At 35.7% G+C, this 15,741-nt stretch overlaps 2 protein-coding genes across 8 annotated transcripts in view; both read right to left on the bottom strand.

The window, feature by feature from the left end:
- LOC107726205 (adhesion G-protein coupled receptor D1-like) overlaps positions 1–3,997 on the bottom strand; it is a 49,712-nt gene extending 45,715 nt beyond the window's left edge. The window contains exons 1-3 of the mRNA XM_016535728.1: positions 3,696–3,997; positions 3,549–3,585; positions 2,239–2,355 (exon numbers count right to left, since the gene is read on the bottom strand). Coding sequence (XP_016391214.1) covers positions 2,239–2,355; positions 3,549–3,585; positions 3,696–3,746 — 205 coding nt within the window. The 5' untranslated portion in view covers positions 3,747–3,997. The remainder of the gene's footprint in view (positions 1–2,238; positions 2,356–3,548; positions 3,586–3,695) is intronic.
- A 2,452-nt stretch (positions 3,998–6,449) lies between these two features.
- LOC107726209 (RIMS-binding protein 2) overlaps positions 6,450–15,741 on the bottom strand; it is an 86,937-nt gene continuing 77,645 nt past the window's right edge. For 2 of the 7 annotated variants that reach the window (XM_016535733.1, XM_016535735.1), the window contains 4 exons: positions 14,807–14,910; positions 11,031–11,102; positions 10,721–10,855; positions 8,964–9,227 (listed from right to left, as the gene is read on the bottom strand). In XM_016535733.1, coding sequence (XP_016391219.1) covers positions 9,201–9,227; positions 10,721–10,855; positions 11,031–11,102; positions 14,807–14,910 — 338 coding nt within the window. In that variant the 3' untranslated portion in view covers positions 8,964–9,200. Of the gene's footprint in view, positions 6,964–7,918; positions 7,989–8,963; positions 9,228–10,720; positions 10,856–11,030; positions 11,103–12,601; positions 12,635–14,806; positions 14,911–15,741 lie in introns of those variants that run through there. The other 5 variants (XR_001638244.1, XR_001638245.1, XR_001638246.1 and 2 more) reach the window with 5 other exon arrangements.

The raw sequence follows: 15,741 nt of genomic DNA, 5'->3' as shown, positions 1-15,741 counted from the left end.
AAACTACTTTGTTTGGCCTTCCAAAAGAGGATACGACTAGAAATCTGTGGTTAAGTTGTATTTACAACCATGGATCACAGAACGAACCAAAAGAAGGGGGGGCCCGGGGGGGTTGGTTGCAGAACAGGCTATAAACAGTACTAATGGTATTAGTTAGATGTATTTTTATGCTATGATTCTCCCACGATTCTGAAAACAAACAGACAACCAAACAAAATATGTAATTTGAGTTTCTGACAAAGTGTTTTATTTAATGTTATAAATGAGTCAATTTATAAATGTCTAAAATGTTATAAATGAGTGTATTTAAAAAATATTTATTAATTTAAATGAATTCATTATGTAGCTAAAAAAATCATTTGAAAAAAAAAATGAAGACTTGTTTCGTCCAGAGTTTTTGAATGAATCTCTTGAATGATTCAGACATCAAATACATTTAACAGTCACTGTTTGCCACCTACTGGCATAATGTAACATATACAATCTATATTTGAAGTGTATCATTAGTTCCAAATGTTAATTACTCGTTTTGATCGAGGCTGCCGCAACATCAGAGTCTATATCCGGATTAAAAACTTTTCTCCAAATACTTTCATTATTATTTAATGTTTGCAACATAGAAATGTAGCCTACTGTGTAAGTAGACTGTTTGTGTAAACTGTTTCAAACATAAAGCTTAGGCTACATGATGATGCCAGGGGCTAAATTGGGATTTGCTATGTGGGGGGGCTCTATGGTATCGAGTTTATATATATATATATATATATATGTGTGTGTGTGTGTGTGTTTTTGCAAATATGATGTATTCTGAAGCAATATTCTCATTTTATTCAATATTTATATATTCAATATTTTATCCAAGGACATATTTTTTTACCTTTATTCAATCAGCAATGAATCAGCTGTTTGCTGTCAGATGCGCTGTTTCCGCGTAAAATGTAGTGACCTAATATTATTGTATTTGCTTATTGAACTGTTTATAGAACTATTAAACAGTCGTAATGGTGAAAACGTTGTTTGATGTTGCCTAACTAACTGCATTTTAAATATAAAAACTTTCCATTCTGAATTTTTACCTCAGGATGCTGAGTTTCTTAGTGTTGCGCGTTTTGATTTCTCCTGGAGAGGCTGCGTGAGCCTTGCCTCAGCAATAGATGCATAATATACAGTCTATGTGCCGGGGTTCAGCCCCGGACGGCCCCGGCCCAATTTAAACCCTGAGCGCTGCTCTATCTGGATCAGCGGCTGCGCGAAAGCAGGTTTAAATATTCCGATGTGATTGTGTTTTCAAAGGTTTAATAGACATAGCGGAATCACCGTCATTTAGGAATAAGACCGTGTGTGTTTTAATCGAGATCGCGATCTTTTAATGATTAAACGTGCATACATATGAGCTTATATAGCCTATGTTTTTTTTTGTTGTTTTTTTGTAGCCCATGTCATATTTGTACCAGACCTCAAAAGTAACCCGGGCGGCCCCCCCGCTTCCGCGACCCATGTTAACAACACTGTTCCAGAACAGTTCAACCCAAATATTCAGATGTGTGCAGCACATTTTATGGAGGACTGTTTACTGATCCTCACAGACTGTTACGTTTTTTATATTAAAGAATTTGCCACTGACTATTCAAACGCGAGTTTTGAGCAAACACATTTCATTACACCAAATACACAAAATAATGTTCTTTTTAGCAACATCATATGACCCCTTTAAGATATCTTTTAGATCTGCACATGTGACACATTGTGTCGATACAAGTCTGAGAGGCCCAGAGAATTCCTCTCAGCCCTCCATTTGTTCTGAATTAGCCAGCACAGAACAACTGCCATACTGTACTTATACTGGGAATATACTCCAGCTATGGAATGACGTGTGGTTGTTTGTCTAACGTGCACAAATTTTCAGCAGATCTGTTGAGGGCATTGCAGAGCTCTCCCACTATAGTGATGTATGCTGGTGAGTTTGGACAGCTAAAAATCCAAGTGGACCAGTAAATCACTGAGAGAAACTGTGTGTACTTTTGACACCCTTAAATGTCATAGTCGTTTGTCTTCATCACAACTGAGGTAATCATGTAATTCCTCAACGTTTCGAATCAAATGAGGAAATCATTTCGTTTTAAGAAATGAAGACAGCTGCAAAGCCACAGAGATTTCCGCAACTAAGACATGACCGTGGAGGAATGTTAAACAGCTGTGGTGACAGAAAGAAAGAAAGACAAAGCAGGTGTGACATACTTATATTAGTCCCATTAACATGACCTGTTCTGTTCCCAATCTGGTCTGAGAGGCCGTGGATCCCTTCCACTGAATCCAGAGGCCAGTAGTGTGAAGCTGTGGCCAGCACCTGCAGGCCTGATCAAAACACACACATCCATACAGTATACACAAAAATATACACACACATGCAAAAACATTACAGTGACAGTTTGTAGTCAATCCAGCATCATTTTAATTTTTTTAAGCTTGACTGTTTTCTGTTTATTCTTATTAAGGTTGACAGAGGGGTTCACGGAAATTATCTTGAGACAGTTTTATTGCATGTTGGTTGTCATTGGTTCAGACTTGTCTCTGCTGGTCAATTTGGATAAAATATTTCATTTTGGCTGTAGAATTCTGTGTGTAGAGAATCAAACATCCACAGGAGGCTATTAATAGTGCGTAACCTGGACTGTAAGGAACGATCTCTTAAGACTAATCACTTCACCTGCCTTTTGAGAATCAACCAAATCTGGAATTTTCTATACATATACAACGACAGCAATTTAGTTGTAAATAATCTACATATTCCTATAATAAAATTCAAAATTCCATTAACTTCCAAAGAGACAAAATGATGTTTCATCTTCTTGCTCTGCAGCTTAATTATTTTCAGAAAAGCTACACACTTTCTCTCTCTCTCACACACACACACTCTCTATATATTTAGTTTCTTCCGTAATTCATTTTCTATCATTATGTACTACCTGTAAAGATGTCCTGATTTTCATAACATTTCACAACTGCCAAAAGATGATCTCAGTGCTGAATCAATTTTCCTCAGTCAAACGTATAATTTTTATTAAACTAGATAAGATTTAGAGCAAATTTTGAGCAGAAAGTGTTATTGTGGATGAGGATGTTGGTTTCTATTTATAGATAGTGAACGGAAATTTTAGTGTTAAATGTCGATCCGTCGATATTATTACTGCGATTACGGTGACGTATTCCGAGTTTTAGGACAAATAAGGGAACTTAAAAAAAGGCGACATTTAAAATTCAGTTTCAATCGTGTCTGTAAATCGCCAGTAGAAACAATCATTTATATTTATTATACCAAGTACATAATGAAAAGGTTGTGCTAAATTAAATTAACCTTTTACATTCAACATAACTGAGGGGAAAAAAGTCATCCTCAGTTTAATTTTAGATGAATTTCTTACGTTTTATTAGTGTATACAAGTTTATTATCTAAATAAAACAACGAAATTACGTTTTTGTGACACATTTCATCGAGTTTTGAAGTAAAAAAAAAAATGCATTTGGTAATTTCAACTGATTAACGTTACCTGGATGTTTTGACGGTGATACAACGTCACTACGAACCTGAAATAAATAAAGCATTCAACTTATCAAGCGACTTTGCATTAAAACCCACATCGAAACCGCATTAAAAACAAAGGTTTCTTCTGTCTTTTCTTTTTCAATTATCTTACCTGAACAGTCAGGAGAGTCATAAGTAGTACTTTACAGTATTTTAAGTCCATTGTTTTCAAAGGCGTTTTTAGCAATAAAAAGTTACAAACTTAAAACATATATTGCGCCGTTAATGGTAAACGAACAAAATCATTGCGCTTATATCAATGTAAAGATATTGTTAAGGTATATTTGTAAGAAACAAAATATGAGTGCGTCAGAATATGACGTTCAAAATGACCAGCAGGTATGAAGATCACTTGTAGCTAAATTCAGAGTTTGTCATCCATCGTCTTAAAGTCCGTGAGTGTCGCGCGCTGCGCTCGAGCTCTGATGAAGATGAAGAACAAGCGCTGCGCTCGCGCTCTCATCAGTGGGTTGAGCCCTTTGGGCGGTAAATGTTACTACACTGTTTTCTATGGGACACGAACTTGTTTTCCTGCAGGGGGCGTGTGGAGGCTCAAGAATGCCAAATTCCCCATTGATTCGCATCTTTGACTTAGTGTAGAAAATATATATATATATATGCTTGACATCTGAAAGGAACTCCGTTCCGTCAGAATCTATAACCTTACACCGTAATCTCAAGCAACAGTGATTGGCTTATCCAGAGCAGCGTTGAGAATAGTAACAGGTACCCAGTGACAACATCGCCTTTATGGTGCTTCTGAATACACTCAATTTGTTATGTGAATAACGACAACGAGAATCGCTGAACTGTATTGAAATGCAAATAGCCTACACAGCAAACAATTAAAAAAGGGGGCCAATTCGAGATCCCTAGTGCCATTCCACTCACTTTTTCTGCTCCAGTGATGATTGAGCATCTGGACATGGGAATTCTGTAGGCCTAATGATGTAATATTTTAGATTAAAAAAACCCCAAACAAACAAACAAACAAACAAAAATAAAAAAAGAAAGAAAGAAAACGATAAGGTGGAGCTGCAGAGCTAAAAACAAATAGCCTACATGAAAATGTGGTTATTCTGCAAAAAAAGTTTATGCAGGACGGAACGGAAAAGAGCAGGTAAGAAATAAATGACTACTGTATTGTTTTTGAGTGTGTTTGAGAGCGAGACTTGATTTTACAACTTTACAATGTGGTAGGTGATATTAAGAACAACTACATCGCTACATCGGCAGGCAATTATGGACTTTGGGCGCCATCTTTTGGAAGTATGTGATTATATTTTATAAACCCTAACAACAAAATAGCTCATTCACTCACCTGTAAAACTGCACAAACTTGACTTGAGTTAATAAAATAAGCACATACAACGGTGTGTATAAAATATCAAATTTATTTCGATATAAAACTGCACATGCACACTCACACAATATTTGATAACCATCAATATAGGCTTATGTCTTTTTCATAAAGCTAGCACACAATTGCAGACTTTAAAACATTATGGTTTGAAGACACCATGAGGAAAGCTTGCACTGTCAGATTATAAAGTTTAATGTACAAAAAAGGCAGTCTGAAAAGCAAGTATAAACATTTAAAAAGAATGTACAAATGGGCAAAAAGTACAAAAAGAGCAGCAGTCACTCAAACATGTAGAAGCGATGCTCTGTAACATCTTATGATTAAATGATTCGGCAAAAAAAAAAAGAAAAAGAAAAAAAGTAGTTATTCGGATTAATTAAACGCCTGGAATTTTGGCTGAAAATTGTACAAGATATATAGAATGTTTCTCATACATTCCTGTTTTTTGGCAGTCTCGGTCCATACTTGCAAACCTACTTTTAGTATCTTGGTTCAGGACAAAATGAAGGGGTGAAATGACAAACAAATAAAATGAACAATGTATGGAGAAGAAATACAGTACAGACTGAATGAAATGGATCATGGAGACGGGAAGGTTTTCCTTGTCCATACATTCACAATTGCTCATTTCCATCATCCTTATCAAGTACGGAATATGTGCATCATGTTATTCAAATGATTTGAAAGCTGGGAGAGGCATCAGTGAGTCAATAACCAAACTGATTTATGTAAAACTGTGAATAAGTTGTGCTAAATAAGTGGAAATCAAGGGCCTTCTTTGCAAAAACATACAAAACTTCGGTGTAAATCGTAAATAAAAAACATTCTTATGCAAATTGTTGCATTCAGCTGCACAATTTACACTTGAATGGATTTATGAACCATTTGTAAGTTAGAGTCCCTCCTTTCCTACTTTTGACACCCATTGCAAAAAAAACAACACAACACTTGGTCACACAGATTCGAAATACACTGTTTTTTCATGAGAAGGAAAGCATCGACATGACTGCACACGACACAGACAAATCTCACCCAACTGACTGGACACAACACAAACCATTGTGCATTGAATAAGGCAAATATGAGGAGGCTCACTTCCACTAGGAGTTTCATGACCTGTCAGTGCTTAAAAAAAACCCCAAAAAATCCAGTCAAATGTGGCAGAACACACTGTTTTCCCTCATGGTATTTGTAGAAATATAAGCCGTGTCTAGTCACTGCAAAACCTACATTTCATATTTGTGCTAAACTCCTAAAACTTTGTGCTAGGTTATTAGGTTATTCTCTGAGAACAGCAGGTCTAGATGAAAAATGTGCCAAAAATATAGTTTAATAATAATAATAATAATAATACTATTGTATATTTGTTAAATTAAAACATTACACTTAATTAAATTTAAGAGATATTCAATTTATTATAATTATTAAATATCGAACAACTTTATTAAATAATAATAATAAATTGAATATCCACTAAAATGAAATAATTAAATTGAATAAATATAGATTTTATTTTATTATTCAAGAACATCCCTTCTATTGTATATTTATAACAAGACATCTTAGTAACTCACATTAGTGAGCATTTCTGTGCTTTTAAGAATCAAACATGGGCAAACAGAACTTATTACAGTTTCAAAGGCATAAAGCTGAAGTTGTGGTCATGAAAGCCATAGTTTCCACCATTTCCCTTTCTCTTTTCCGTGGCCAATCCATGTGATTACAGAAACAGAAGATGGGAGAAATGTTCTTTTTCCCACCTTCTAAGGTAAATTCTCCTCAATTCCAACCTCCTTAACCCGGCTGCTGTGAAGAGAGTTATGTGAGACTATTTGACAGCACCAAGCCTTTTCAATAGATTCTTTCCTTTGGAGAGCAGTCCTGTTTTCTTAGAGTCAGCTCGGGGGCGCCGGATGGGACTGCCGGGCCCCTGGGCTGCGGGGCCGGACCCCGGGATGTGTGGGCGCACTGTGGGGGTGGCACTTCTTCTGGGAGGGCCCGCTTTTTCCACGGGAACCTAACGGAAGACCCGCAAGGGACAGTTCAGGGCCGGATGTTTAAAAAGGAAAGAAGGTGTTTCTTTGCCTTTTAAAGCATTTCAATGTCATTACTGTACAACAGACACTCCATCTCCTCTCACAGTCCTTTCTGTCCCAGCAGGGCCACCATACAGTCAATTATCAATCAATAGTATATTTTTCATCATGAATAATACACCCAGACAGTAGGGGGCAGCGTTCTAAACCGTAATCTATGAATGATATGTGGTGAAACCCAGAAAATCGAGTGCGCTTCACTTAAGATTCTAGCTAAACTCTCATTAAAACATTAATAAACCTGTTCAGACTGCAAGTGCAACAAAATATCATAAGAAATGTACTATTTATACACAGTCACATGACAGTAATCTCATTTTTAGTGACAATCAACTAATTAGGTACTCCTTAAAGGTAAAGCTCAACCAGGGAGGAGCATTTGCTGAAAATGTGCTCACCCTCAGGCCATCCAAGATGTAGATGAGTTTGCTTCTTGATCAAAAAAAAAAGAAAAGGAATTTAGCATTACATCACTTGCTCACCAATGGAGTCAATGGGTGCCGTCAGAATGAGAGTCCAAACAGCTGACACAAACATCACTAGATAACTTTTTCACTGGAGAAAGCAATATTTGGACTCTCATTCTGACGGCACCCATTCACTGAGCAAGTGATGTAATGCTAAATTGAACCAGATCTGTTCTGATGAAAAAACAAACTCATCTACATCTTGGATTGCCAAACGGTGAGTACATTATCAGCAAATTTCCATTTTGGGTGAACTATTCCTTTAAAAGCAAAAACACCTTTTACATGCCATAATTTGTCCTTAATATCAGTTGTATAGTTGCATAACACAAAATTTAAATTAATATTTATGCTAACAGCAACATACTCTATAATGGTAATGAAAAGAGAAGATAAGTATTTAATTTACCAGTCTTTTGAAGTAATCTATCACCTTTCAGCATGGTAACTTCACCAAGGGTGTTGGAGCCAAATCAAACCTGCTTTAAAAAAGCTTCATTTACAAAAGTGGCTGCAAGAATGCATAAACTTAAAAATCAATTCAATCAAGTTTAGGAAACAGTATATAACTAAAATCTACTCTTTAGATAGACAAAGGTAATGATGCTTATGCTTGCTGGACATGTTTGATCACTCCTAGAGTTAATGGAAAGAGTGCACCCTAATCACACACACACACACCTTTATGATCTGGCTGACCTTGCCAATGTCCAATATCCAGTTCAATTCAAGTGTTTCGTGTGAATTCATGCTCAGTGTGGTATGATAGGGTGCACAGCTACAGGAGAGGAGAGGGTTTGTCCCAGGGCGTACACTAGGAATCTACTAAACTGCACACATTAGAGAAGAGAATGGGTGGGGGAAGGGGGTCAGGGGTTCAATTCTGACCGTGCAACAATGGCCTTATAGCTTCTTATGACTTACAGTAGGAGTCAATGAAAGACAAACATTATAATGGACAACACCCAGAGAAACAACTGAAGATACCAGCTGTGCCTGTCTAATGCACTGACAGCAGTGGACCAATCACAGCTCTCTGAGCAGCCGTACTTACAGTACTGTTAACTGATGCACAAAAATGTGAAGGGGTGTTTTGATGAGTAACTTGGTCAGTGCATGTATCTGTATAGAATTTGTGTGCATACTGTCAAGTTTTAAACTGTGCAATTAATTAAAATGTAATTTTAAGTAATACAAATGTTTTTTAAATAATAAAAATATGGTTTTAATACAAATTATTTTAATCAATTTAGATCTTTAATAAAATTGCATTTAAATTACAAACATTACAAATTACATAATTATATATTAATATATGATATAAATTATAAATAGAAAATATAAATATTAGTAAATAACAAACATATAAATCAGTACATATTAATGAAACATTTAAATATGAATAAAATATTTATTAAAATAAAAATGCAATTAGTCTGTTAGTTCATATGTAAATTCTGAAATGGTAATTTGAGCAATTCAAACTTTAGGCATCAATGTAATGTTTTTGTGAGTCTGCGACCAATTTTAATGGATCTTTCATGTATATGGTTGGTGTGAATGTGACATATGTGTGTGTTTTGTGCATACCAGGAGCAATAGTAATAAGGACCCGCGTCGTGTGCATTAGACGAGGACAGCATTATTTGTGGTATCCTCTGTTGCTCACTTACGTGACAGATACTGAGCCATTACGGAGTGAAATGAACACTCTTCTTCTGTTTTGCCAAGCAAGTGAGGAAAAAAAACAATGCCATGATGTAATGCATCTCAATTGTCTGCACAATGAATATGAGAAAAGAATCACAAAACTTTCAGTACAGAAAAACCTTGATGGGTCCTTATGATTGAGCAGAACATCCATCAGCAATTATATATTTTTTTCTCTCTCTTTTTTTATACAGACCATTGTACAATACCTACATCTACAGATAAAATCATTCTTGATAACTCTCTACTTGCAACATTTGTTTTGAGTCTTTCTTTAAGTTGATAGTCTTATATATCAGCAATATACAAAAAACAATTATTCTGGAAACATATACAAAAGGGTTTAAGGTTGTTGTTGTTGTTTTTTTTAACTGGTCTCGATCCGTTAAAGCACCTTAAAAAAATGTTCACGGTGGTGTCGAAGCATTCTGAAAGAAAAAGCATGCAGTTCTACAGTTCTACATGGATTCAGTTCTCTGTACATCAAAATTATCTCCTCTATTATAAATTGATTTCACTTTTAAACACAGTTACATTCATTAAGCATCTATTACAATGCCTCACTTGTGAATTAGGTAAAAAATAATAATCTTTTAGTGCTTCTTTTTCCAGAAATAATAACAATAAACAACTAATAATCTGGCACGTCTCTTTGTGTGAATTCTTCTTTTCCAAACAATGCTTTATGAATATGCAATTTCATTAACAGTTCACATTTCTCCTCCGCAGAACATCTGACATAAAAATAAAGGTTCCTCAGTCTTGTATTTTACGGTATGTCTCTGTGTTTAGTAAGCTGTCTCTCTTTTGTTTTCTGTTTTCCTTCAATGATCCATCAGAAATACAAAAAACAATTATTCTGGAAACATATACAAAAGGGTTTAAGGTTGTTGTTGTTGTTTTTTTTAACTGGTCTCGATCCGTTAAAGCACCTTAAAAAAATGTTCACGGTGGTGTCGAAGCATTCTGAAAGAAAAAGCATGCAGTTCTACAGTTCTACATGGATTCAGTTCTCTGTACATCAAAATTATCTCCTCTATTATAAATTGATTTCACTTTTAAACACAGTTACATTCATTAAGCATCTATTACAATGCCTCACTTGTGAATTAGGTAAAAAATAATAATCTTTTAGTGCTTCTTTTTCCAGAAATAATAACAATAAACAACTAATAATCTGGCACGTCTCTTTGTGTGAATTCTTCTTTTCCAAACAATGCTTTATGAATATGCAATTTCATTAACAGTTCACATTTCTCCTCCGCAGAACATCTGACATAAAAATAAAGGTTCCTCAGTCTTGTATTTTACGGTATGTCTCTGTGTTTAGTAAGCTGTCTCTCTTTTGTTTTCTGTTTTCCTTCAATGATCCATCAGAAAAGCAACCGGCTGTCACACAACACAACACACAGACGGAGAAGAGGAAAAAAACAGCGGAGCAGGAAAGAGATTAAAAAAAGAGCGAATGGATGACAGAGGGCTAGTGTGAAACAGGATGTACCCTTTTGTTCTTTGTCCGGGACGGGTGGTCCTGGGGGTGACGGCTCGATGTGTTGGTGAGGTAAACCTCCACGTCATCAGGCACTTCTTCAAGAAAGTTGGAGGGGACCAGACCCTTGTGTCCATTGAGCTCCCCCTGAATGGAAAACAGAGGACATCATGCATCTAAGGCTAAATGCCAGTGTGGCGGCTCTCCTGTGTTCAGGGCTGAAAGCAGGAATAACCTTGAACGTGAAAGAACAGCATTAGGTGTTTTGCAGAATAGTATAGTGTATGACCAAAAACAGAGATGGTGTAAATAATCTACTCACGTAATAAAAGCCATCCTCATCGATCTCTCCAAACACTGTGATCACATCGCCGGCACAAAACGTCAGCTCAGCCTGAAGGACAGAAAAAGTAAAACATGTTAGATTTCAGTCATCGTTCATAACTGTCACAGAGCTAATTTAATATGAAACAGTTACAACCACAACGTAGATGTTTTAATCACTTTAAAGGATCAATCAATCATAAATCAGCCTGTCTGTCTCTATCTTTATATCTATCTATCTATCTCTCCATCTGTGCTCCCATCCATCCATCCATCCATATGTATATAAATCCATCCGTCTATCTCTGTCTGTCTGTCTGTCTGTCTGTATATCCATCCATCCATCCATCCACCTATCTAACATGTCTAAACATCCATTTATCTGTCTGTCTATCTGTCCATCCATCCATGTCCATCTATACGTCCGTCTATCTATCTATCGATCTATCTATCTATCTATCCGTCTATATCCGTCCGTTCTGTCTGTCACATACTTTCCAGAAGGTCAACAATTCACTAAAAATGTTTTTTTTTTTATTGGTCTTATGAAGTATTCTAATTTGTTGGTGGGTTTTTGTTAAATGTGAGCCAAAATCATCACAATTAAAAGAACCAAAGACTTAAACTACTTCAGTCTGTGTGCATTGAATTTATTTAATACACGAGTTTCACAATTTGAGTTGAATTACTGAAATAAATGAACTTTTCCACGACATTCTAATTTATTGAGATGCACCTGTATGGGCACTTTTTTCACTTTTGGACACTTATACACTATAACTTTTGACAGGATTAAAACCTACATATTCAACTTACACAAGGTTTAGGCCTAACTCTATACTCATAAAAACAAACCTACGTAATGTCAGATATCTAAAAGAATCTCTACGTACCTTATTAGAAAGAAAATGAAATAGCAATAATTTATAGCAACATTCTCTATTTCAGGTCCAAAACAACATCCACCAAACTTGTGAAATACAAACACAGATCAACCAACATTGGGCAAGGCAGGTCCTCACTGTCAGACTGGGAGCTGTGTTCACAAACCACAGTGATCGTATAACCCTTTACCTCCAGTCCAACGACAGCAAAAAACACACACAGAGATCCCGGTGTCACAAATAACATTCCTTATTCCTTTCATAGGAACTCACTCACTTACAGCAGAGCAGATTTCTCAACAGCCTGTCACAAAGCCTTCATAAATGCATTATAATGATTCATAGTATCCGATAAATACATGCATACACATTGGAATTCATTTAAATGCTTATCTGGTTCACTAAAGCTTGACACTAACACTACCATCATGGAATATAAAGCATCCTGTTACGCTTATTTCCTTAGAGAATCATTCTTCAAGCAAATTATGAAGGCTTTAAAGATCACATTCAGTATGAAATGCAAATGTATTGCACATGCATTATGATGTTTGGGTCCCGTAAGTGAGATGTCCACACACAGTACAGGTGCTGATGCAGTGCAGTGAGCTCCCTCAGCAGGAAATAGAGTGTCATTTGGCACAGGCTCAGTGAGTGTAGACTCACTACTTCCTTCCACACTCACCTCCTCACTCTGCAAGCTGCCCCCATAGCGGGCCTGTGCGCCAGCGGCAATGCAAAGGTGAGAGTAAGTGACAATGGGGTGTAAAAGACTTGGAAATGCTAAATATAATATGTAGTTATTAGCTGATCTAACCTTGTTTGTTCTGTGAGTTTTAATTTTTTTAATAGATTTGGAATTGAATTGGACAATTTTGATGGGTGTTACTACTAAAGACATTTCTACCACTTATTGTTTTTTAAATGTATTATTTTTAACACTGCTATTTCTTTTTTTGTTGATGTTTTTATTAGAATTTTATATGAAGTACAATTACACTTAAACACAAGTAAATATGTAAAAAAGTAGCACAGCATGATTTATGAATGACAGCAGGCTTGGTTGTCAGGATGGTAATATCAATCACTCAATTTGATGTTATTCTATTTTGATGCCCTCTGATGGATACATTCAGAAGTGCTTATTACCAACTTTAAAGGTGAAGTTTGTTGGGTAGGACTATTTGTTTTCCAAACAATGATGGACCAGTGTTATTACTGTTAGTTTTCAGTAACTGAAATAAATCTAAAATAAAATACTAATATATATGTATATACAGTGGTGTGACCACTGTATTGTTTGTTTTCCCTTAATAATAAAAACCTTCATTTAAAAACTGCATGTTGTGTTCACTTGTGTTATCTTTTACTAATATTTAAATTTGTTTGATGATCTGAAACATTAAAGTGTGACAAACATGCAAAAAAATTAGAAATCAGGAAGGGGGCCAACGCTTTTTCACACCACTGTATATATATATATATATATAAAATGAAAAACTTAAACTTTATAAATATATACACTAAAATTAGTAATGTTGCCTTGGAAACTAACTGAAATAAACACTTCAATATCAGTACTGAAATTACAAAAATATAGCTAGAAAAATAAAGCTATATATATATATACAGTGGCATGCGAAAGTTTGGGAACCCCTTGCAGAATCTGAAAATGTGAATAATTTAAACAAAACAAAATTTTTAAACAAAATAAGAGAGATCATACAAAATGCATGTTAATTTTTTATTTATTACTGTCCTGAGTAAGATATTTTACATAAAAGACGTTTACATATAGTCCACAAGACCAAAAAATAGCTGAAATTATTAAAATAACCCCCTTCAAAAGTTTGGGAACAAAACTTTTGAAAAAAATATGATCAGAATATCAACTTGCATAATAATTATGCATGCACTGTATTTGTCCTCTTATGCTGTCGAGGTAATGCAAGAAATGTTGTGATTGGTTGTCAAGGCAGCCAATCAGAATTTAGCAGCCTCGGTCTCTGATTGGCTGGAATTATGGCACATTGTAACGCTGGGTTGTGTTGAGCACGCGAGCTGTTGGCATTTAGCGAGCACAGAGGGGGGGCATCAGGTGAGCAAGCTAGTGAAACGTTGCACGCGCAAAAGAGAAGGTCTGCACACATCCAAAAACGTATTTTAAATGCAAAATTGATTTCCGTGCGCTCGAAAGACTTTTTTCTTTGCGAAACGAACATTTTCTCCACAAACTCAGATCGCGCGTGTGCAAAATGCACTTTTGTGCGCTCAAAATATGATCTTTCGCGCACAGAATTGTGGCAGAAATGTAAGCCCATACTGCTATACCCAAGCGACTTAAGACTTCAGGGTCCAGGGTCACATATACATATAAAACAAAACAAAATGACAGAATCACATGACAAATTACTGAAAATATAAAAAAAATCATTTAAAATATTCATGAATACTATAATAATGTATAAATAACATTAAAATAACAGTGGCAGAAAGGGGGAGATTTTGGGAAACCTGTTTGAAAACAGTGATTATATTTTTAGATTCTATTTGGCACAGAAATTGCACACTTCAGCTTTAAAATTATAAGTTCACAGAAGAAAGTCATACAGGACTGGAATGACATAACAGTGTGTAAATAATGACAGAACTTTAATTTTATTTTTAACCAGAACTTAACCTTTAGAGCTGCCATGTGCCATCTGAATGAACAGCAACATAAAAAAAACAAACCACATTGTAGCCGCAAAAGCGAGGAAAATAAGCTGAACATGAATTTGGTGGCTAATACAGAGGCAGACATCCAGGCAAGCCAGCGTAAAATCAGAAGCTTATGAGATGAGACTGTAAGTGCAAGAAAAAGCCCAGACAAAATGAACTCCATTAGTACCTCCACATCCACGTTAGGAGAGCTCTCTCTGGGGTCATAGTCATACAGGGCCACCATCCTCCGTGTCGACACCGGGTGCTGCCTTCCACTCCTTTTGTTCCTCTCTGGGGAAAAAAAAGAGTTTAAGAATAAATGAGCAAAACAAATAAATAAGTAAACCAAGGTACTTTCTGATAATTAAAATGTTGATAATTAAAATTAAACATGTAAATATGTGAAAAAAAGAGCATGATTTATGAATGACAGCAGGCCTTGTTGTAATAATGACATCAAAACTCCTTTACATGTTATTCATCTAATTTTTTGCCCTCTAATGGATACATTTAGAATTGCATATTACCAACTATCATCATTTTTAACAACAATAAAATGCACATTTGGAAGACAAGTTATTGATTTTGAATCCAAATGTCCACTATTCTGAGCTGTGAGGTCCAAAAGTTTGAGTCTACAGCTTATTGAACATTTCAAATTGAAAATGGAAAGAAACAGAGTTTGAGAAAAAAATGGAAAGAAATCAAAAGTAAATCAGTGACACTGATCATGTGAATTCAGTATAAATGGTCAGATGTTCTTACTTAAAGGGTTAGTTCACCCAAAAATGAAAATTAGCTTGTGTTTTACTTACCCTCGAAGCATCCTAGGTGTATATGACTTTCTTCTTTCAGACGAATCCAGTCAGTTATATAAAAAATTGTCTTTGATCTTTTAAGCTGTTTAATGACACTCAGCGGGTGTTGCAGTTGAACAGTCCACATGTCGTCAAATAAAGCTCACGCATTCATAATAAAACATGCCGCAGACGGCTCTGGGGGGTGAATAAAGGCCCCCTGTAGCGAATCCATGAGTTTTTGTAAGAAAAATATCCATATTTCAAACGTAATAAACACTTTTCTCTCACTTCCGCTGACTGTCATACACTGAAGCAGTTCCGG

This window comes from Sinocyclocheilus rhinocerous, unplaced genomic scaffold, assembly GCF_001515625.1.
Source record: "Sinocyclocheilus rhinocerous isolate Xijiao unplaced genomic scaffold, SAMN03320098_v1.1 scaffold2321, whole genome shotgun sequence".
In the NCBI taxonomy this organism is placed as follows: Eukaryota; Metazoa; Chordata; class Actinopteri; order Cypriniformes; family Cyprinidae; genus Sinocyclocheilus; species Sinocyclocheilus rhinocerous.
This window is presented reverse-complemented; position numbering and strand designations above follow the sequence as displayed.